The sequence below is a fragment of the Oncorhynchus nerka genome, linkage group LG11 (assembly GCF_034236695.1).
Source record: "Oncorhynchus nerka isolate Pitt River linkage group LG11, Oner_Uvic_2.0, whole genome shotgun sequence".
Taxonomy (NCBI): domain Eukaryota; kingdom Metazoa; phylum Chordata; class Actinopteri; order Salmoniformes; family Salmonidae; genus Oncorhynchus; species Oncorhynchus nerka.
This window is the reverse complement of record NC_088406.1, coordinates 43,834,444-43,855,710: the sequence shown is the minus strand read 5'-3', so window position 1 is coordinate 43,855,710 and position 21,267 is coordinate 43,834,444. Positions and strand designations below refer to the sequence as shown.

At 43.4% G+C, this 21,267-nt stretch overlaps 1 protein-coding gene across 1 annotated transcript; it reads left to right on the top strand.

The window, feature by feature from the left end:
• The first annotated feature begins 2,138 nt into the window (after window positions 1-2,138).
• Window positions 2,139-21,255, top strand: LOC115136934 (mitogen-activated protein kinase kinase kinase kinase 5-like). Its single transcript, XM_029672856.2, has 31 exons — window positions 2,139-2,408; window positions 8,851-8,908; window positions 10,194-10,284; window positions 10,471-10,535; window positions 11,341-11,396; window positions 11,509-11,556; window positions 11,854-11,896; window positions 12,011-12,083; window positions 12,190-12,321; window positions 12,707-12,769; window positions 12,911-12,992; window positions 14,078-14,194; window positions 14,374-14,455; window positions 14,558-14,610; window positions 14,755-14,816; window positions 14,968-15,012; window positions 15,116-15,136; window positions 16,496-16,541; window positions 16,683-16,842; window positions 17,040-17,140; window positions 17,289-17,330; window positions 17,644-17,799; window positions 18,092-18,152; window positions 18,260-18,362; window positions 18,622-18,680; window positions 18,839-18,942; window positions 19,197-19,374; window positions 19,511-19,579; window positions 19,724-19,816; window positions 20,124-20,247; window positions 20,344-21,255. The coding sequence occupies exons 1-31, from the start codon at window positions 2,268-2,270 to the stop codon at window positions 20,438-20,440; spliced, it is 2,625 nt and encodes an 874-aa protein (XP_029528716.1). The 5' UTR covers window positions 2,139-2,267; the 3' UTR covers window positions 20,441-21,255.
• The last annotated feature ends 12 nt before the right edge of the window (window positions 21,256-21,267 follow it).

Sequence of the window (21,267 nt, the reverse complement as noted above, 5' to 3'; positions counted from 1 at the left end):
GCTGGGCCACTCAAGGACATTGAGAGACTTGTCCCGAAGCCACTCCTGCGTTGTCTTGGCTGTGTGCTTAGGGTCGTTGTCCTGTTAGAAGGTGAACCTTCACCCCAGTCTGGTGTCCTGAGCGTTCTGAATCTGGTTTTCATCAAGGATCTCTGTACTTTGCTCCGTTCATCTTTCCCTCGATCCTAACTACTTTCCCAGTCCCTGCCACTGAAATACGTTCTCCACAGCATGATACTGCCACCATCATGTTTCAACTTAGGGGTGATGGCAGGTTTCCTCCAGGCGTGACGCTTGGCATTTAGGCCAAAGAGATCAATCTTGGTTTCATCAGACCAGAGAATCTTGTTTCTCATGGTCTGAGAGTCCTTCAGGTGCCTTTTGGCAAACTCCAAGCTGGCTGTCATGTGCCTTTTTACTGAGTGGCTTCCGTCTGGCCACTGTCATATAGGCCTGATTGGTGGAATGCTGTAGAGATGGTTGTTCTGGAAGGTTCTCCCATCTCCACAGAGGAACTCTAGACCTCTGTCAGAGTGTGTTTCGGGTTCTTGGTCACCTTCTTGACCAAGCCTCTTCTCCCCCGATTTCTCAGTTTGGCCAGGCGGCCAGCACTAAATTGAGTCTGTGGTTCCAAACTTCGTCCAATTAAGAATGATTGAGGCCACTGTTCTTGGAGCCCTTCAATGCTGCAGAAATGTTTTGGTATCCTTCCCAGATCTGTGCCTCGACACAATCCTGGCTCGGAGTGCTACAAATACTTCCTTAGACCTCATACCCTGGTTTTCGCTCTGAAATGCACTGTCAACTGTGGGACCTTATATAGGTAGATGCGTGCCTTTCCAAATCATGGCCAATCAATTTAATTTACCACAGGTGGACTCCAATCAAGTTGTGGAAACATCTTGAGGATGATCAATGGAAACGATGCACCTGAGCTCAATTTAGAGTCTCATAGTAAAGGGTCTGAATACTTCAACTGAAATACCTTATTTACTTTTCATTTTTAATACATTAGCAGAATTTTCTAAAAACCTCTGCTTTGTTATTATGGAGTATTGTGTGTAGATTGATGAGGACATGTTTTTATTTGGTCAATTTTAGAACAAGGCTGTAACAAAACAAAATGTGGAAAATGTTAAGGGGTCTGAGTACTTTCCAAATGCCTTGTATACACACACTACACTGACACTCACACATTCACATGCTCTAAAAACACACACAACACACAGGAATAATGATACCACACGCACACTTTCACATTCATCATAAGCTGCTGCTAGACTGTTCTTTATTCTTACTCTTATTATTATCTATCCTGATGCCTCGTCACTTTACCCTGCCTTCATGTACATATCTACCTCAAATACATCGTACCCCTGCACATTGATCTGGTACTCCCTGTATATACCTCCATTCTTGTGTATTTTATTCCTCTTGTGTTAATTATTATTATTAATTTGGCGTGGTTGGGGAAGGCTCATAAGCAAGCATTTCACTGTCAAGTCTTGTATTCGGCGCATGTGACAATATTTGATTTGACAATATCATGCTATATAACCTGCTGTCATTCTAACAACAGCAGATGCATATTAGAGTACAACACTTTTAGTGTTGTCAGCAGGTCCAGAAAATGTGTCCTCTCTTTTATTTTGGTTTTAATTTCTTTTCACCAATACTGGAGCAATGTGATGCCTTTGACTTATGTCCTTTTGTAGTCAGAGTTCAACATATATATATATATATTTTTTTTACTTCCTCATTGACAATAACATTTTAGCTAATGATCTCTACCACTCTGAAGCATGGCAATTTTTCATGTGTATCGACATGCTACTGTTGCTCTACAGGAAGTCAGGCCATTATAAATGGTTTCAAACGAGAGCAGCATTGCATATTTGTAGCTCACACTTCTGCAGGCATGCCCAAGTGACAAGAGAAAACCCACACAGAGAACAAGAGTAACGCAGCTACACACACACTACAAAGAATATCAAAAAGACAATGGTGAAACTAAGTCTCTCCTCCCCACCCCTCTCTCTCTCATACACTCACACCTTCAGAGACTGACACCCAACAGGAAATAAAACCAGAGAAAATGTAAATGAGCTTCACTGAAAATCAGAGATCATTTAGTTCAGGCAACAGAGTGAAAAAAGAGACGAGAGAGGGAGGGGGGTCTAACTGGTGAGTGAAGAAGGAAGGTGAGAGAAAGTGGTGTTTGTGCGCCTGCAGCAGCAGGAACAGCAGTCAGTGGAGAGAGTTTGTGTATGTGTGTGAGTTTGCGCCATGCCCCAGGAGTAATGGACTCCCAGAACCGGGCTGCACTGGACATCTCCACCCGGAACCCCCAGGAGGACTTTGAGATTCTGCTCCGGGTCGGTGGAGGCACCTATGGCGAGGTTTACAAGGTCAGAGATAAAAACAACTTACAGCCAGGACATTTTCAGAGAGTTTTATGTTACCTTGTTGCTGTGCTTTTTACTTTTTTTGTGATGTTTCTCATGGTGGCCTGTGTTTCGAATGTCAATAGTCTGATTTACAAAAAAATATTCAATTTTATTTGTGGCTGCAAGCTATGGTTTGATTTCATGTAGGCCTAAATCATGTCGCAAGTAAATGAACCTTGTTGGATTAGTTTATTCACATTCTCAGGAAGTTTAGACTTCAGTTTTTTGTAATTCCTGTTTCAAAAAAGGAAGTGGTTTTCGAAAAAGCATATATGATCAGATATTTTATATATTTTTTTCATACACGGGTTTCCTTTCTCTTCATCTTTCACTTTTGGTTAGTGAACATGGCCCTTTGTATATTACATGAAAGTGTATTATCTCAATTCTGTGGAATATGTTTCCCCAAGTAGTGAAGGATTGTGTCATAGCTCACCAGGGAATAGAGGTTGATCTGTTGTCTTTCTTCAGGTAACGGAGTCCTATACTCTTACCATGAGGTCAGTTGTGTTTACCCCTCACAGCTCAACCCCAGGCAGTTACACTGTGACTTTGTATACAGTAGTTTTGTTAATGGGCAGAATGTGTTCTAAGTCAGTAACTGTGTTGGAACAAGACAACCTGTCACCTGTCAATTCACTGTCCTAAAGACACATTTATTGTGACCACATTAGGTACACAATGTGTTTACCTCGAATCAGGATAGGGCCTAAGGATGTGACCAATATGTGAGTTGGAACATCACATCCATTCAAACAAATACAGAAGCTTGTCATTGATATGCATGGATGTTGGGAGGCAATATTCAACTGTATCTTTCAGTAACACTTGTTACCGACAAGTTGCAAGGACACATTCGATCTCTGAATATTGCATCCTGTCACAGAACTTTGCAGAAACGCAGTGTGTTTTGCACCTGTTTGAACACCACACGATGAGTGCTATTCAGCACCAGCCATGATCATTTCATTCAGTTGCTACGTATAGCATGAATTCAATGTGGAGCACACCATTTTCACTTTTATTCCATCAGGAACATTTTGTGTAAAATGTGTATCTTATGTGGAATTTATGCCCTTTCCAGAATCTTGGTATACTCTACAATGTCAATAATGGTATTGTAGAAGGACAAAGATTTTATAATGTCATAAATGGCCTTACTGGACAAGCTTTGGCAGAGTTTGCCAGCTGCTGTGTTCAGGAGCTTGTCCACTGTACATGTGACTGATGCAAAGTAGGGGGATATGAAGCGTACTTCCTCTCCCGAGAGAAATGGAGGCCACCGATAGATTCTGCTCTATTTTCACAGTGGTTTGCATTTATTCAACAACTTATGGTAGCAATGCCTGCGAACAGACAGTTGAATGTGAATAAATACACATTCAAAGCACTGAAGCCACAGGGGCTTTCACATACATACACTCACCCACAGGGGCATACACACAAGCTGACACATACAGGCACACTCATCCACCCTCGAAGCCGGCCTATGTGTTGATTCAACAAGCAGACTGAACACTGATGGAGACCTGCAGATGCAGCACTTTGCTTACCCACAGTGTCAGGGAAACAGGCCCGCCTTGAGTGAGCATGTGTGGGAGAGAGAGAATAGGTTTGGTTAGCATGCTGTCTGTGTCAACAGTGTCTGGAGGGGGGTGGGGGGTCAAGGAAACAAAAATAAACACCAGAAAAATACCTGGACTTCTGCCAATATTTGTCAATGGGTCATATGTTAATTTTTAGTTTTTCTTGTTGGGCAACTTCATGATGCTTCTCAGTAATTCAAAGAGCTGTGGGTTTTTATAGGTTGGTAATTCTGAACTCTATGTATCCACAACATTACTGTGGGTACATCTCTGTTGAACTACATTGTTATCAGGCCTCCCAACTGTCCCTAGGCCTCCTGTAAACACTTCTGCTTCGGCACACTTCCATAAAAGCAAAATATTTGTTGGTACACATTGAACTAAGAATCCTTTTTCAACTTAAACTCCTATCTTCTATCTAGTGTAAATCCATTTGAATTCAATCATTTTTTGATAGCACCCCCTTTTGATTTGAACTAAACCTTCCATACATACAGTATTTGCCCATTGTAGAAGTGGTCAGAAAGTGACTATTTTGGACCTGAATGTTAAAACATTCAAGAAATAAAGGTGCTCAAAGTTGACCTATTTTGCTTTTAAATTAAATCAAATTCAACCATTGGTATTTTCAACTGATAAAGACATGGATGTCTCATAGTATGGTGGGGTATGCAAAATGGGTCAATTTGCGCACCTCTATCTCCTGAATGTTTTGGCATTCATGTCCAAAATAGTCACTTTCTGACCACTTCTTCCATGGGCAAACATTTATGGATACTTTCAAAAAGTGATTGAATTCAAATGGATTTACCCTCCTATGCAAGTAGACTTGTTACATCTGTAGGCAGGGATCCTACTGATGTGACATTCAGAAGAACTACTTACACAATTCTCAAGTTTTCGATGCAATAGAATTAATCACACAGGCTCATAGGCATTGACTCCACAGTGGGTTATTGTGATGTGTCTCTGCCAATAAAATGCGATGACATTTTGTGCCGGGTGCAATCTTTGACAGAAAGTGGAAAATAAAGAAGTGAGAGAGTCATTGGTATTTACAGAATCTACACTTCACAAGTAATGTATGTGTGTGTGTGTGTGTGTGTGTGGGGGGGGATAACTTTATCACTTTAACTGGGGAAACTCTGAGAAAGAGGAAGGGAGAAAAATCCTTCCAAACAAAGGTGAGAGGTGATCTACAGTTCTACTTTGTCAAGTACCACTGGGAGGAAGTTAAGTTGTGATGTTCCTAAGGTTCACACACAGTGACACTCTTAAAGGTCACCTATCACCATTTACCATTGCACTGTTAAACCCATCCTTCATCCAAAACATGTTCTGCATTCGCCTATTTTTAGACATTTAATTTGAGTGATCATAAGTTACTCATCATTATCGACTGCCGTGCTTCTTAAAATACATTTGTCACTTCGTCCTCTGAGTGTAAGAGCTTGTGAGTGTCTGCATGTGTATCTATGTGGTGTCAGTCTGTCAACAAGGTCATTGACGTCACCATGGAAACTGCCTGGCTTCGATCACAACATTTCCAGTGGTCTGCGAGATGAGCACTGTCTGTTTTGTGGCTTTTCTTCAGTGGCCATCTCTCTCCACTCAACCCAGCCCCCTGCCAGCCAACCCCATCCTATTATCTGTCTACTTTCCACTGTGCACATTCATGGGCTATGTTTAGTGTTGTTGTGTCAACCAACAAACAGGGTCTCTCATTGGTGTGCTCTAGTGTGTGTAGGCTTTGTGATTTGGCAATGCAGAAGTAATTAACAGAGTCTGGGCAGTCTTGGTAGGTGTTTCCTCACAGCAGACCTTAGACCTTTTTAGCAGTAAACAAAACAGTGAACGCCACAGTAAAGCTACACCAACTCAACTCTCATCCGATAATGAACACACATTTTCAATGGAAAGTAATTGTAGCATAAACTCATAGACCCAACATGATCCTAAACTGGGACATGCTTAACACCCCGGCCATCCTACAATCTAAACTTGATGCCCTCAATCTCACGCAAATGATCAATGAACCTACCAGGTACAACCCCAAATCGGTAAACACGGGCACCCTCATATATGTCATCCTAACCAACCTGCCCTCCAAATACAACTCTGATGTCTTCAATCAGGATCGCAGCGATCACTGCCTCATTGCCTGCATCCGTAAAGGGTCTGCGGTCAAACGACCACACCTCATCACTGTCAAACGCTCCCTAAAACACTTAATTGAGCAGGCCTTTCTAATCGACCTGGCCCAGGTATCCTGGAAGGATATTGAACTAATTTCGTCAGTAGAGGATGCCTGGATATTCTTTAAAAGGGCTTTCCTCACCATATTAAATAAGCATGCCCCATTCAAAAAAATGTAGAACCAGGAACCGATATAGCCCTTGGTTCACTCCAAACCTGACTGCCCTTGACCAGTACAAAAACATCCTGTGGCGTTCTGCATTAGCATTGAATAGCCCCCGCGATATGTAACTTTTCAGGGAAGTCAGGAACCAATATACACAGTCAGTCAGGAAAGCAAAGGTCAGCTTTTTCAAACAGAAATTTGCATCCTGTAGCACAAACTCCAAAAATTTCTGGGACGCTGTAAAGTCCATGGAGAATAAGAGCACCTCCTCCCAGCTGCCCACTGCGCTGAGACTAGGAAACACTGTCACCACCGATAAATCTACGATAATTGAGAATTTAATTGAGCATTTTTCTACGGCTGGCCATGCTCTCCACCTGGCTACCCCTACCCCGGTCAACAGACCTGTATCCCCCCAAAGCAACTTGCCTAAGCCTCCCCCATTTCTTCTTCACCCAAATCCAGATAGCTGATGTTCTGAAAAGCTGCAAAATCTGGACCCTTACAAATCAGCCAGGCTAGACAATCTGGACCCTCTCTTTCTAAAATGATCACACAAAATTGTTGCAACCCCTATTACTAGCCTGTTCAACCTCTCTTTCGTATCGTCTGAGATCCCCAAAGATTGGAAAGCTGCCACGGTTATCCCCCTCTTCAAAGGGGGAGACACTCTACACCCAAACTGCTACAGACGTATATATATATCCTACCCTAACTTTCTAAGGTCTTCGAAAGCCAAGTTAACAAACAGATCACCGACAATTTCGAATCCCACCGTACCTTCTCCGGTAGGCAATCTGGTTTCCGAACTGGTCATGGGTGCACCTCAGCCACGCTCAAGGTCCTAAACGATATCATAACCGCCATCGATAAGAGACAATACTGTGCAGCTGTATTCATCGACCTGGCCAAGGCTTTTGACTCTGTCAATTACCACATTCTTATCGGCAGACTGAACAGCCTTGGTTTCTCAAATGACTGCCTCGCCTGGTTCACCAACTACTTCTCAGAAAGAGTTCAGTGTGTCAAATCGGAGGGCCTGTTGTCCAGACCTCTGGCAGTCTCTATGGGGCTGTCACAGGATTCAATTCTCAGGCCGACTCAATGATGTCGCTCTTGCTGCTGGTGATTCTCTGTTCCACCTCTACGCAGATGACACCATTCGGTATACTTCTGGCCCTTCTTTGGACACTGTGTTAACTAACCTCCAGATGAGCTTCAATGCCATACAACTTTCCTTCCGTGGCCTCCAACTGCTCTTAAATGCAAGTAAAACTAAATGCATGCTCTTCAACCAATTGCTGCCCGCACCTGCCCGCCCGCCCGTCCACCATCACTTCTCTGGATGGTTCTGACTTAGATTTTGTGGACAACTACAAATACCTAGGTGTCTAGTTAGACTGTAAACTCTCCTTCCAGACTCAAATTAAGCATCTCCAATCCAAAATTAAATCTAGAATCGGCTTCCTATTTCGCGACAAAGCATCCTTCACTCATGCTGCCAAACATATCCTCGTAAAACTGACTATCCTGCTGATCCTTGACTTCGGCAATGTCATTTACAAAATAGCCTCCAACACTCTACTCACCAAATTGAATGCAGTCTATCACAGTGCCATCCGTTTTGTCACCAAGGCCCCATATACTACCCACCACTGCGACCTGTATGTTCTCGTTGGCTGGCCCGCGCTTCATATCCGTTGCCAAACCCACTGGCTCCAGGTCATCTATAAGTCTTTGCTAGGTAAAGCCCCGCCTTATCTCAGCTCAATGGTCACCATAGAAGCACCTACCTGTAGCACGCGCTCCAGCAGGTATATTTGACCGTTCACCCCCAAAGCCAATTACTACTTTGGCTGCCTTTCCTTCCAGTTCTCTGCTGCCAATGACAGGAACGAATTGCAAAAATCACTGAAGCTGGAGACTCATATCTCCCTCACTAACTTTATGCACCAGCTGTCAGAGCAGCTCACAGATCACTGCACCTGTGCATAGCCCATCTGTAAATAGCCCATCCAACTACCTCATCCCCATACTGTTTTTTATTTATTTGTATTATTTTTTGCTCCTTTACACTCCAGTATCTCTACTACTCTACATTCATCTTCTGCACATCTATCACTCCAGTGTTTACATTGTAATTATTGCGCCACTATGGCCTATTTATTGCCTTACCTCTCTTATCTTACCTCATTTGCACACACTGTATATAGACTTTTTCTATTGTGTTATTGACTGTATGTTTGTTTATTCCATGTGTAACTCTGGGTTGTTTGTGTCGCACTGCTTTGCTTTGTCTTGGCCAGGTTGCAGTTGTAAATGAGAACTTGTTCTCAACTAGCCTACCTGGTTAAATAAAGGTGAAATAAAAAAATCTGTCCTGAGGTCAGTGAATCAGGTTATACTCCCCCTTCCATAACAAGCCCACTGACTGATGCAGCTGTCTTTTCCTCAGGCTCGGAACAAGCAGAACGGGGAGCTGGCAGCTATCAAGGTCATCAAGATGGAGCCAGGTAAAGAAGTCCCCTCTGTTACTACAGATACTAGAGATCACACATCAATGATTTATATATACACTAGATGACTGATAGGGGGTGCTTTGTTGAAGCCACCGTGCCTCCATCTTGGCACTCCCACACCGTTGTAAAAGTATTTTGGAAGATATAGAAATGCATTTATTAATGTCTCCATTCGTTTTTTATAAAAAACATGAGCTGGAGCACACCCAAAGAAAATGATTCTATGTAGAGGTGTTGACTAACGGCAAATAAACTATAAGCTATAAAAATAAAGAGTTGCACACTCTATATATAAACTCCCAGTAATTTATTGGGTAAATCACCAACGTTTCATGAACACTGTGCCTTCTTCAGGGTAATGTCATGAATACTTGAACCAGGTTATGTAGACAACCAGTGCAATTAGTGCAACCAATGACAATAGTGAGGGTTGTGTCATAATTATTAAGTTAATTAGAATGAATTGATTGAAACTGTTAAAAAACAATAGTTTATGGCATATTAAATATATTAGGCTATTGTTATCATATGGAAACATAACTAAATATTGTACATAATATTAGCATCAACATATATTATTGATTAATTCAATTTCACATAGATATTTTATTGTTTCCTATTTCATTTGTTGTTACATGTAAACTTTTGGTTCAACTATAATGCATAATAAGCATCATCAACAGGGGGGACATATTGGGTGTACGACAAAAAATACTTAAAAGTTATTTTGTCCTTGAAACAGTTCATTGAAATACTGTAGAATTCCATCCATTCCTATGGAGGACTGCTCCTACTGGGGAGTGCCAATATGGCCAACATGGTGGCTTCAAAGCCTCTCAATGGCCAATACATAGCATCAGCAATCCAGGGTTTATGTACTGTACATCATTGGTTCAAATACTATTTGATATCTTTCAAATACTTGGAGCGTTCACTTTAACCTGTCTGGAGTGCCAGGTGGGCAGGGTTTTGGTCATTCTAGACATTTATATTGGTTCCATTACAACAGGTAAGCTCAATCGAGCACAAAAATAGTATTTGAAATTATTTCAAGTTGTATTTCAACCCAGGTCTGAAAGAAACAAACCTTTCAATCCACATTGGTAACATATTTCTGCAGTAATGCCAGTGTCAAATGTTACCATTCCACAAAAGTAGTTGGTAACAAACCAAAATGATGTTGTGGTGCTATATTGTGACATCATCTGGCACCCATATGCACTGCAGTGTGGTACATGGTATAAAATGATATGAGATGATATGACCTTTTCCCACACAGAGGAGGACTTCTCAGTAATCCAGCAGGAGATCGTCATAGTGAAGGGCTGCAAGCACCGCAACATTGTGGCCTACTATGGCAGCTATATACAGTGAGTGGGCACTGAGCAGGCCCTGCCACACACAGCCACATATCATACACTAGTTGGAATAGGATGATACAGACTAACTGGGAATATTATCAGTTGTGATCATGATAAAGTTACTGGGAGTATAACCCTTTCATATGACAGATGTGTGTGTGTGTGTGTGTGTGTGACATGCGTGTGTGTTTCCAGGGCCAACAAGCTGTCGATCTGCATGGAGTTCTGTGGAGGAGGCTCTCTTCAGGACGTTTACCATGGTGTGTGTGTGTGTGTGTGTGTGTGTGTGTGTGTGTGTGTGCCAGTTTAGGTTGATTTAGGATTTATCTCTTCAACTGAGAAAACTCTGAGGAGGAAGGTGAACATATCAGACAAACAAAAAGCGAGAGGTGATCTACAGTATGTGTGAATGAGAGACAAATAAGTGGTTTGATCAGGCTTTGAATACAGATCAGTCTCACAACCAGCCGGGTTTACTTTGTGACGAACATCTGTCAGGAAGTCATGTCTTGTTATGATGTGCCCAAAGTTCAAACACAGGGGCACTCTTAAAGGTCAACTACACAACTACACTAAATAGCACAAAAAGGTGCTATCTAGAACCTAAAAAGGTTATTTTGCTGTCCCTATATGAGAACCCTTTGAAGAACCATTTTTGGTTCCAGGTAGAACTCTTTTGGGTTCCATATAAAAACCTTTCCACAGAGAATTTCACGTGGAACCCAAAATTGTACTACCTGGAACCAAAAAGGGTTATCCTATAGGGACAGCCGAAGAACCCTTTTGGAACCCTTTTTTTCTAAGAGTGTATCACCATTACACTGCAAAACCCCTCTGCCCAAAACATATTTTGCATTTGCCTATTTTTATAGATTTAAGTGAGTTCCTCATCATTATCGACTGCTATACTTCTTAAGACATTTTATCACTTCGTCCCCTAGAGAATGTGTGTTGAATACAGGTGTGTGTGTGTGAGTGAGAGTATGTGTGTGGGTGAACTGGAGCAGATTACACTCTACTACTGTAACAGAGTGTCCTACTTCACCCCCTCTTTTCTCCCTCTAGTGACCGGGCCTCTCCCTGAGCTTCAGATTGCATTTATCTGCAGGGAGATGTTTCAGGTAAGATCACTCATATCACACGTATAGAGTGTATAACATGTCACTTTGGTTGTTATAGATAATAGTTGCTTTGATATCAACACGTAACAGTGTACTAACTGTCTACCTGCAGGGTCTGGATTACTTACATGGCCAGAAGAAGATTCACAGAGACATAAAGGTGAGATGACCAGGGTTGACTCCCTAATCTGCTGGGATGAGTCCTGCCTCTATAACGGTTATGAATGGCCCATAGGGGCAGGAGCCTATCTCCTGTTTCAGTAGCATGAGTCAACTTGATGTACTAGAACACCTCCTAGACAGGACGCTAGTCTGACACTAAGGACAGTTCTGGCTCAGACAAGGCTTGCTTTAAGTTAGGATGCAATGTTTGGTGTGTTTTCATGCTGTCCAGACAGAATATACTGTACACATTGCTCTGTCGTGATCGCTTGTGTCTCGTCTTCCTGTTGTCCAGGGGGCCAACATCCTCCTGAATGACCAAGGAGAGGTGAAGCTAGGTGTGTGACTGTGAAGCCCTAAAACACTCAACAGGCGGTAAATCATAACACTTAAATCAGAGAGTTTTGTCCTCACATAATTAAATAAGTGACATTTATTGTCTGGCTGTTTAGCGGACTTTGGGATTTCGGCACAGATCACGGCTACTTTGGCACGGCGGATGTCCTTCATCGGGACTCCTTACTGGTGAGGTTGAAGGTCAAATGAGTCCCCTCCATGTGGCTCTTCTCAAGGTTGTATGTGATGTCAGATGGTCTTGATGTTGATGGTAGCGGTGGCCCGTGTCTTCCAGGATGGCGCCAGAGGTGGCTGCCGTGGAGATAAAGGGAGGTTACAATGAGCTGTGTGACGTGTGGTCTGTGGGAATCACTGCCATCGAGCTGGCTGAGCTGCAGCCTCCCCTATTCGATGTGCACCCACTACGGTAATCACAAACACACTCAAATCATTCCTTTAACCCACACACACACAACATTCTTTCTTACATTCAGGCTCCCCGCAGAAAGAATTTAGACTTTCCTCCTTCCACACCCCCTCATGTTCCAGTTGGATATACATTCATGCTTTTAACCAATTACGCACATGCCTACCCCCACTTTTTACTTTTTATTTCACCTTTATTATATACTTTATAAGTCAATTAAGAACTAATTCTTATTTACAATACTGACCTGTGACGACACACACACACAGACAGACAGACAGACAGACAGACAGACAGACAGACAGACAGACAGACAGACAGACAGACAGACAGACAGACAGACAGACAGACAGAAACCTCACATTAAAATCGTGTCTTTTCTCAGGGTGCTGTTCCTCATGTCCAAAAGTGGCTACCAGCCTCCTAAACTAAAGGAAAAGTCCAAATGGTATGCAGTAAGACCATTACTATCCACTTGAGCTGTGGAAATTATACCTGTATTCATTAATTCATTCAGTCAATTAATCTACGGTCTGTAATATGCAGTTGATTAAAACAACAGTATTTTCTTCTACCACTTTCATGTTAGGTCCTCGATTTTCTATAACTTTGTCAAGACGATGCTGATCAGGAACACTAAGAAGAGACCCAGTGCCTCAAAGATGCTGACAGTGAGTAAACCTCAAGAAACACAGAGAATGTCTCTCTTCTCTGCTCGATCTTACTCACCCACCTCTCCTCTTTCTCCTGCCTCACCTTTCCTAAAAATGCACTAGCTAGAATGGTGCAAAATCTCAAGAGTCCAGCAGAGTAGTCTGTCTGACCTGTACAACAGACAAGTGGTGAGGAAGGCAGAATCCATCCTGTCTGACTGTACCCACCCCATACTCCATGAGTTCCAGGTCCTATCCTCTGGCTCCCAGTGTAGATTCCCCACTGTTAAGACTAACATGTACAAGCACTCCTTCACCCCCTATGGCCATTGCCCTTTTCAATACATGGAAGAGAAGGAGGTAGGCTAGGAACGATGATTTTGAGGATGATGACGGTAATATGTTGTTGATGATGGTGGTGTTGACGTTGATGAGGTTTTTTAGTTTTTGTCAGCACATTGTTGATATGTTGTTGATGAGATGATCTAAGAACGCACTGAGCACTTTACTTATTAGGCAACTTTGGCTTGCTATACTTTTGTGGTGCTGCTAACGTCGATCACTAGTAGGCCTACTGTGTACACTTGAGTATACCAAACATTAAGAACACCTTCCTAATGTTGAGTTGCACCCCCTTTTGCTCTCAGAACAGCCTCAATTCTCCGGGACATGAACTCTACAAGGTGTCGAAAGCGTTCCACATGGATGCTGGCCCATATTGACTCCAATGCTTCCCACAGTTGTGTCAAATTGGCTGGATGTCCTTTGGGTGGTGGACCATTCATGATTCACAGGGGAAACTGTTGAGCATGAAAAACCCAGCAGCGTTGCAGTTCTTGATACAAACCAGTGCACCTGGCACCCACTACCATACCCAGATCAAAGGCTTGAGCTCCTCTATTCATGTCTTGTAGTACCTGTAATCCTTTTTCACTTCCTAATTTCTCTCTCGCTCTCTCTGTCTCTGTGTCTCTCTCTCTCTGTCTCTGTGTCTCTCTCTCTGTCTCTCCCTGTCTCTCTCTCTCTGTCTCTGTCTCTCTCTCACTCTCTCTGTCTCTCTCACTCTCTCTGTCTCTGTCTCTCTCTGTCTCTCTGTCCTGCAGCACCTGTTTCTGACCCAGCCGTGTCTGAGACAGGATCTGATCTTGGATCTGCTGGAGAAGCTGCGTCACCCTGAGAAACTGAAGCCCTGCCTGCCGTCTGAGGAGGAGGATGTGGAGGTCAGAGCATCACACACTTGCCTTCCACAATCAAACACACACCATAAAATCATATAGTAATAAACATTGTATATACAATACATATGAATAATACACATCGATATACATGATCACACATTGTAAAAGACATGTCAAATGTAAATGCGGCACTCATGGCCATATGGTGATATCTCCTATAGGTTGTGGTACCTGGCTCCTTGAGAAGGATTCACTCCATTAACAGACACAACCAGGCAGAGAGAACCAACTCTGACATCAGCTGTGAGATATATTCAGTTTGTTTTTTCTTTGTGAACCTGTCCAGGAAATGTTATCGGTTGTATACATGTGCAACTAATCATTGGATTGGTGTGTGTGTTATAGTGGAGCAGCTCTACACCAAGAGACCAGTAAAGACAGCCCCACCAGAAGCAATGGTACGTGTCTGTGCGTAAGCGTGTGTGTGAGTGTGTCCATGTGCGTACCTATGGTGCCTGTGTACCACTGTGCTTCCCAGTACAAACGTAGGCCTGCGTGTCTTATTGATCAGAGTCGTCTGTCATTGTCTTTCTGTGCTTCAGGTACGACCTACAGTACAGTGTTCCACACTGGGATCCACTGGCAGCGACAAGAGCCTAATCAGGTAAGTGGATTACTGCTTAGCAAGCCAATCACACACTGACTGGCGGCTCCATCATCTCCAAGTCTTACAGGGCAAATGATCCAATGAGTAATGAGGAGACCACTGTTGACTACCGATCTTAACCAGCACTGTGTTGATCTCGTTCCCGTAGGGACCAATGCCTGGACTCGGATGATGACTACGATGACGTGGACATGTAATCCTAACGCACATTTGATTATTCATTCATCAGCTTGACATTTCTTCAGTTGTACATTTGTCTGATTCGTTTGACAACCCTCTCTTCCTTCTCTCCACAGTCCCACCATCTGCACCAGGAGGTAAGCAATCCTACTGAGACATATACGTACTTCACCCATTCCCTCTGACCTATGTTTCTGGGCCCGTATTCATAAGGCGTCCCAGAGTAGGAGTGCTGATTGGTCGGCACCCCCTCTCTTATCCATTGTGGTAAAACTCTTCCTAGATGAGCACTCCCACTCTGATACACTTAGTGAACACAGGTCTGGATGTACACTCTTAGAAAGAAGAATTCCAAAAGGGTTTTCTTATGATGAAGAAGCCTTTTTCCCCCCCTAAGTGTGTACTGTATTTCTCGGATGGGATGGAGTCGATGGACTGCTCTCAACATCATTGTCTTTACCATGCTTGTGGCATAGACGGGTTGGTTGTCTAGTAACAGAACTGAAGCGTGCGTAACTATGGGACATGCTGAATGCACCGAGGTGTCTGTTTAAACTACTAGCACACAGCTCAGACACCTATCCATACCCCACAAAACATGCCACCAGAGGTCTCTTCACAATCCCCAAGTCAAGAAAGGACTATTGGAGGCGCACAGTACTACATAGAGCCATGACTACATGGAACTCTATTCCACATCAAGTAACTGATGCAAGCAGTACAATCAGATTTAAAAAAACAGATAAAAATACACCTTATGGAACAGCAGGGACTGTGAAGAGACACACACACACACAGGCCCAAACACACATACACATTATAAGACACACACTCTACACACACATACAGATGGATGTTGTATTGTAAATATGTGATAGTGGAGTAGTGGCTACATTTATTGCGTTAAGTGTTTTGAAATGCAATATTTTAAATTGTATATAACTGCCTTATTAATGTTGCCGGACCCCAGGTAGAGTAGTTGTTGCCTTGGCAGCAGCTAATGAGGATCCTTAAATACAGATGGGACAAAATAGACGGGGTTGGCTTAGACTGTTGACAACACGTAAACTATATTTTGTCTCCAAATGTCTATTGAAAACATAAATACATTTGCACAATGAGCACTTGTTGTCTCTCAAATACATCGTTACAGTTGTTGGTAGCAAGCTAGCAAATGTTTTGCCATATTAGCATAGACATAGACATGAGTTAAAACACCTCAAAACAAGACATGGTATCAACAAGAAGATACAACGAGCTGAAACGAGATACCTACGATTCCCCACATGGCAGCCTCTTGTTATTGTTGCTAACTATCTGACCGTTCAGAATGATAACAACACCCACCTTCCAGCCGCATCGATGCGCACATAATTTTTTGGGACGTTGTCAGCCAACCCGTCTATATAACAGAGCTTTATGGGAAATTTGATTCAAAGATTTGGCTAAAAACAACCATCTGAAACACTGAACTATTTATGTTTCTCCCTGAACAGCGAAACAATCCCACTAGATGACATCCCACCCCCACTCCCTCCTAAGGTATACAACAACTACATTTTTCTAAACTACAGTATGTCAATGTGTGACCTCTACAAATCCCATGTGTCTATAAATATGGTGTTGACATACAGTTGATAAAGGCCACATTCCCAGTGCCTGACCTTATGTATTCCCACACAGCCCAAAGTTTATACCAGTTCAGAGGAGTTTGTGACAGGGGAGGACGAACGTGGCCGGATACTGCGCACCCTCTACGCCCCCTCGCCGCTCCTGCGGACATCTAGTGGCACCCACACACGCCCTGTCCCTCGTCCACGGTCCCAGCGAAACGTCAACTCCGGTGAGTGTCAACTCCGCTCTTATCCCTATTTGTTACCTACAGTTACAGATATAGGATCTTCATTTGATCACCCGGTTGTCCCTTCTGAATTGCGTACCATGTACAGTGAATGACCTTTGACCTGTGACATTTACCCTGAAGCGCATCTTCTCCATGCTCTCTGATGTACAGTAACAACATGATTGTGTCCCCTGTAGACCCTGTTTCCTTCCCATTACACATAACAGACAGATCAGCGGGCCTCCAACCGCCTGAGCTGCCCCCCAAGAAAGACAGGAGAAGGAGACAGCCCCCCCAGGTATGGATGGGACCAGAAATTAAAACAGCAATTAATTTTTCCTTCTGAGTGGTGGACCAGGAAAACGCATTACTTGTTGGCTCGCAGAAATGTGGATGAACTGATTCCAAAATGCATGTTTAGAATAGGTGTCTGTTTTCTATTTCAGGATCCGGTTGAATGTCCCAGCCCTGTGCTGAAGAAACCACCAGTAAGTTTGTCCACCAATCTCACGAGTACACCGATCTAAAGTTTACGACAGTTACTGTAGCTGTGTATCGATGCACTGAGACGTACTCACACCTTTATCTGGAACACTACACACACACTATGAACAATGAGAGTGACTCCTGGGCCCGTTCATAAAGCGTCTCAGAGTAGGAGTACTGATCTAGGATCAGTTGAGTTTTTTTTTAGATCCTAATGAATTAGATTATATAGACATGAGGGAAATGATCCTAGATCAGCATTCCTACACTGAGATGGTTTATGAATATGGGTCCTGTTCTCCACCTCGTGTCTAGGTGTACTTTAAGAAAGTATTCCATGGCTGTCCGTTGAAAGTGAATAGTTCAACGATGTGGGACCATCCGACAACCAAAGACCACCACCTGATCCTGGGAGCAGACGAGGGGATCTACACCCTCAACCTGAACAGCTCAGAGGCCACCATGGAGCTGGTGAGAATCTGCTCTAATGTCTTTCCATGTCTGCAGCGAGGCTAGATTTGGTCGCATTGCGTGATGACAATAGCGAGATGAACGCGTTCCAAAGCCCTGGACCAGAGCTATAGTCAGGCTGAATTTATGGTCTTCAAGATTAAGCTCATGCTACAGTATGACAGCACAATTCATGAAGATGAATGTTGTAGGTACAGTACAGTATTGCATTTTGCTTTCATATTGCTTGTAATCTCTATTTAACTCTACATGTGCCTCACTCATCCTCTGTTCTCTTCCCCCTCTCCTGCAGCTCTATCCAGGAAAGTGCAGCTGGGTTTACACCATTAGTAATGTCCTCATGTCAATATCAGGTGAGATTCTGCAAGCCATAGTCATTCTACATTACTAACATCTGTCAAATAAAATAGATCAAATAAACTGAAATCATCTGTGTGTGTGTGTGTGTTTTCCTCCACAGGTAAGTCGTCCCAGCTCCATTCTCACTTACTGAAGGAGTTGTATGAGCAGGCCCGAAAGGAACAGCGAATGGTGGCCTTGCCAACCCACAGACTATTGCCTAGGTAACCCTATAATCCATTGCCATACGCTAGTGCCGGGTCTTATTCATTCGTGAACACCGTAGCAAAGCCTTTCCCAACAGAAGAGCAAAACAAGCATTTCTTATTGGATAAGTTCAGTAGTAGTCCCTCCCCGTTTAGGCCCATTTCCTTCCACTTGGTTCCTAGTGAATACGACCCTGGTGTTTGTTGTTGATTATAACATTTTCTCCCCCTGTAATTAGTATTACTCATCAACATACATCTTATTTCTTGTTTGCAGGAAGTTTGCTGTCTCATGTAAAATACCGGACACCAAAGGCTGCAAGACCTGCTCAGTGGGTGAGAAAAGAGGAGTTGAGAATTCTGTTTAACTTGATTAAAAAAAAGGGTCCAGGCGATCAGTCACTGAACTTCAGTTGTAACATGAGTGGTTGGTTTGAAGTCAAAGTTGATTTGACTTCAAGTGTCTGCTAAATGACTGTTAACGCTCCCTCCAGCCAGTAACGTTCAGCGGGGCTGTGTGTTCCTGTGCTGTGCCCTGGAGACCAGTGTGGTGCTCCTGCAGTGGTACGAGCCCATGCAGAAGTTCATGCTCATCAAGGTGAGTACACACAGGATCTCACAGCATCCCTTCTCATCATCCTGCTGCCCACTGTCTTCCTGGGTCCTATTCAGTAGGCACATCGTAGCAAAACAGTTAGCAAAAGACCTTATCGGATACGTTCAGGTAGTTCTTCCCTGTTTCGCGCCGGTTCAAATAGTTTTCTCCCTACTAGACACAACCCTGTATTGACGTCTACTGTCACAGCTGACAGTCTCTGACCACTTCCCTGACTGTGTATTTGTCCCCTGCAGCACTTTGACTTCCCCCTGCCCAGTCCCCTGCGTGTGTTTGAGATGGTGGTGGCTCCGCAGCAAGAGTACCCTCTAGTGTGTTTCGGGGTACACAGGGGCCCCAGTCCTGAGCAGCCCATTCAACTGGACAACATGAACCTCAACTCCAACACCTCTTGGTTCACCAACACTGGCTTAGGTACTATGAACTGAATACTCAACTGAACACATCACAGGCTTGTTTCTATGAACATACAGTTCAATGAAGTAGTGAGCTTTCTTCTTAGTTTGGACCAATCTAACAGATTTGTTGTAACTGTGTGTTTGTGTTCCAGAGAGCCGGTGTCCTGGCACAGTGCAGGTGAACCAGCTGGACTGTAACACTCTGCTGGTGCTCTTTGAGAGTAAGTCATGTTGTTATCATCACCATCCTCAGGAAGAGTAGGCTAGTTACAGACCAATGGCGGTGTCTCTATCAGTCTATAAGAGCAAAATGAAATGTGTAGGAAGGGCTAATGTGTGTGTGTGCCTCTCTGCCCTCTGAATAGATTCAGTACACATAGTGGGCCTGGAGGGGGCGCAGAGGAGCCACTGGACGCTTCAAGCTGAGACCACTTTCACTTTTGATGTGGAAGCTGTAGGTAAGAAGGGGAGGAGTAGAGGAGCATGGTCATCATGATACAATCATTGTGAGGTTTGAGGGGTGGGGGGAATATTGGGATATGGAGGGCCTACTACACATTCTCACCCTCTGTCTGTCTGTCTGTCTGTCTGTCTGTCTGAGAGCCTAATGTACATTATCTCCCTCTGTCTGTCTGTCTGATGGCCTAATTTACATTCTCACCGTCTGTCTGGCTGGCTGAGGGCCTAATGTACAGTATCTCCCTCTGTCTGTCTGTCTGTCTGATGGCCTAATTTACATTCTCACCCTCTGTCTGTCTGGTTCAGTGTATTTTGAGAACACTCTGCTGGCCATGTGGCGTCATGGCTGGCAGAGGAGAGGAGAGGGCCCAGACATACTACAGGAGATCACAGACCCCAAGAAGACCTACCGTCTAGTGGGATCAGACCGGTATGTGTGCCTGTATAATTTCATGGGATACACACTCTCACACACACAAAATCTAGTTTAAATATAGTTTTGATTGACTCATTAATAACCCCGCAGGATAGTTGTCATGGAGACGCGGCAGTGTGAGGACCATTCGGGGCTCTGTAACCTGTACATCCTGGAGATTGCCGAGAACTATGTCCCAGTACCTTGAGAACTCTAGAACATGGAACCGAGCTCAAAGTAGCACCCCTGTGAACACTCCAAGCAGCAGCCATGGCACTGTGTCGTCCATGTCAAACAATACTGCTTTGCTGCTGGTTTAAAGGAGCACAGCCTGAATTCATCCCTCATAATATGTGAGCAGCTTCAACTGCCAGCCCACACAGGCAGACTGTGCCCAGACACACATGTGCATTCATTCCTCCACAAATACCTATTTATCCTGTAACAGTACCACAGTACTTGCCCTCTACTGCAACCTGGTCTCAGAGCATTTCATATTATTCTGTATGTAAATCAGAGGCACTCCATTTAGTATGATATGCTACGTTTTGTAATGGTATGTATTCATTTGTGAATGTCCATCACTCATTTCGTATGATATGTTAAAAATTACAATTCCTATTATGTTTTGAATTTGCAAAATGTACAATATGTAACAAATTGGCAAAAGTACGATATGTTACGAATTCTAGCTAGGTGGCTAACGTTAGCTAGACTAGGGGTTAGGGTTAAGTTTAAGAGATAGGTTAAAGGGGAAGGGTTAGCTAAAATAGTTAAGGTTAGGATTATTGGAAGGGTTAGCTAACAGGTTAAATAGTTGCAAAGTAGCTAGAAGGTAGTAAATTATTGAAAAATTGCTAATTATCATACTAATTTCAGTGTTCCGGAATTACATTTACTATGTTACGTCCAGTCTTTGAGACCAGGCTGTCTTTTTTTCATCCACAGGCTCACACACATAGGGGCCTACATTTCCCATCACAAATAATTCAAATAAATGGGGAACGTTACCCAATAAAGATCTTCCAAATCTGA

What these genes read in the sequence shown, in the direction of transcription:
- LOC115136934 (XM_029672856.2), top strand. Translation starts at nt 2,268, where the DNA reads ATGTGTGTGAGTTTGCGCCATGCCCCAGGAGTAATGGACTCCCAGAAC. An exon ending in CACCCCCACTCCCTCCTAAG is followed by an intron (nt 16,542 to 16,682) that starts GTATACAACAAC and finishes ATTCCCACACAG; the next exon opens with CCCAAAGTTTATACCAGTTC. An exon ending in CAGAGGCCACCATGGAGCTG is followed by an intron (nt 17,800 to 18,091) that starts GTGAGAATCTGC and finishes CCTCTCCTGCAG; the next exon opens with CTCTATCCAGGAAAGTGCAG.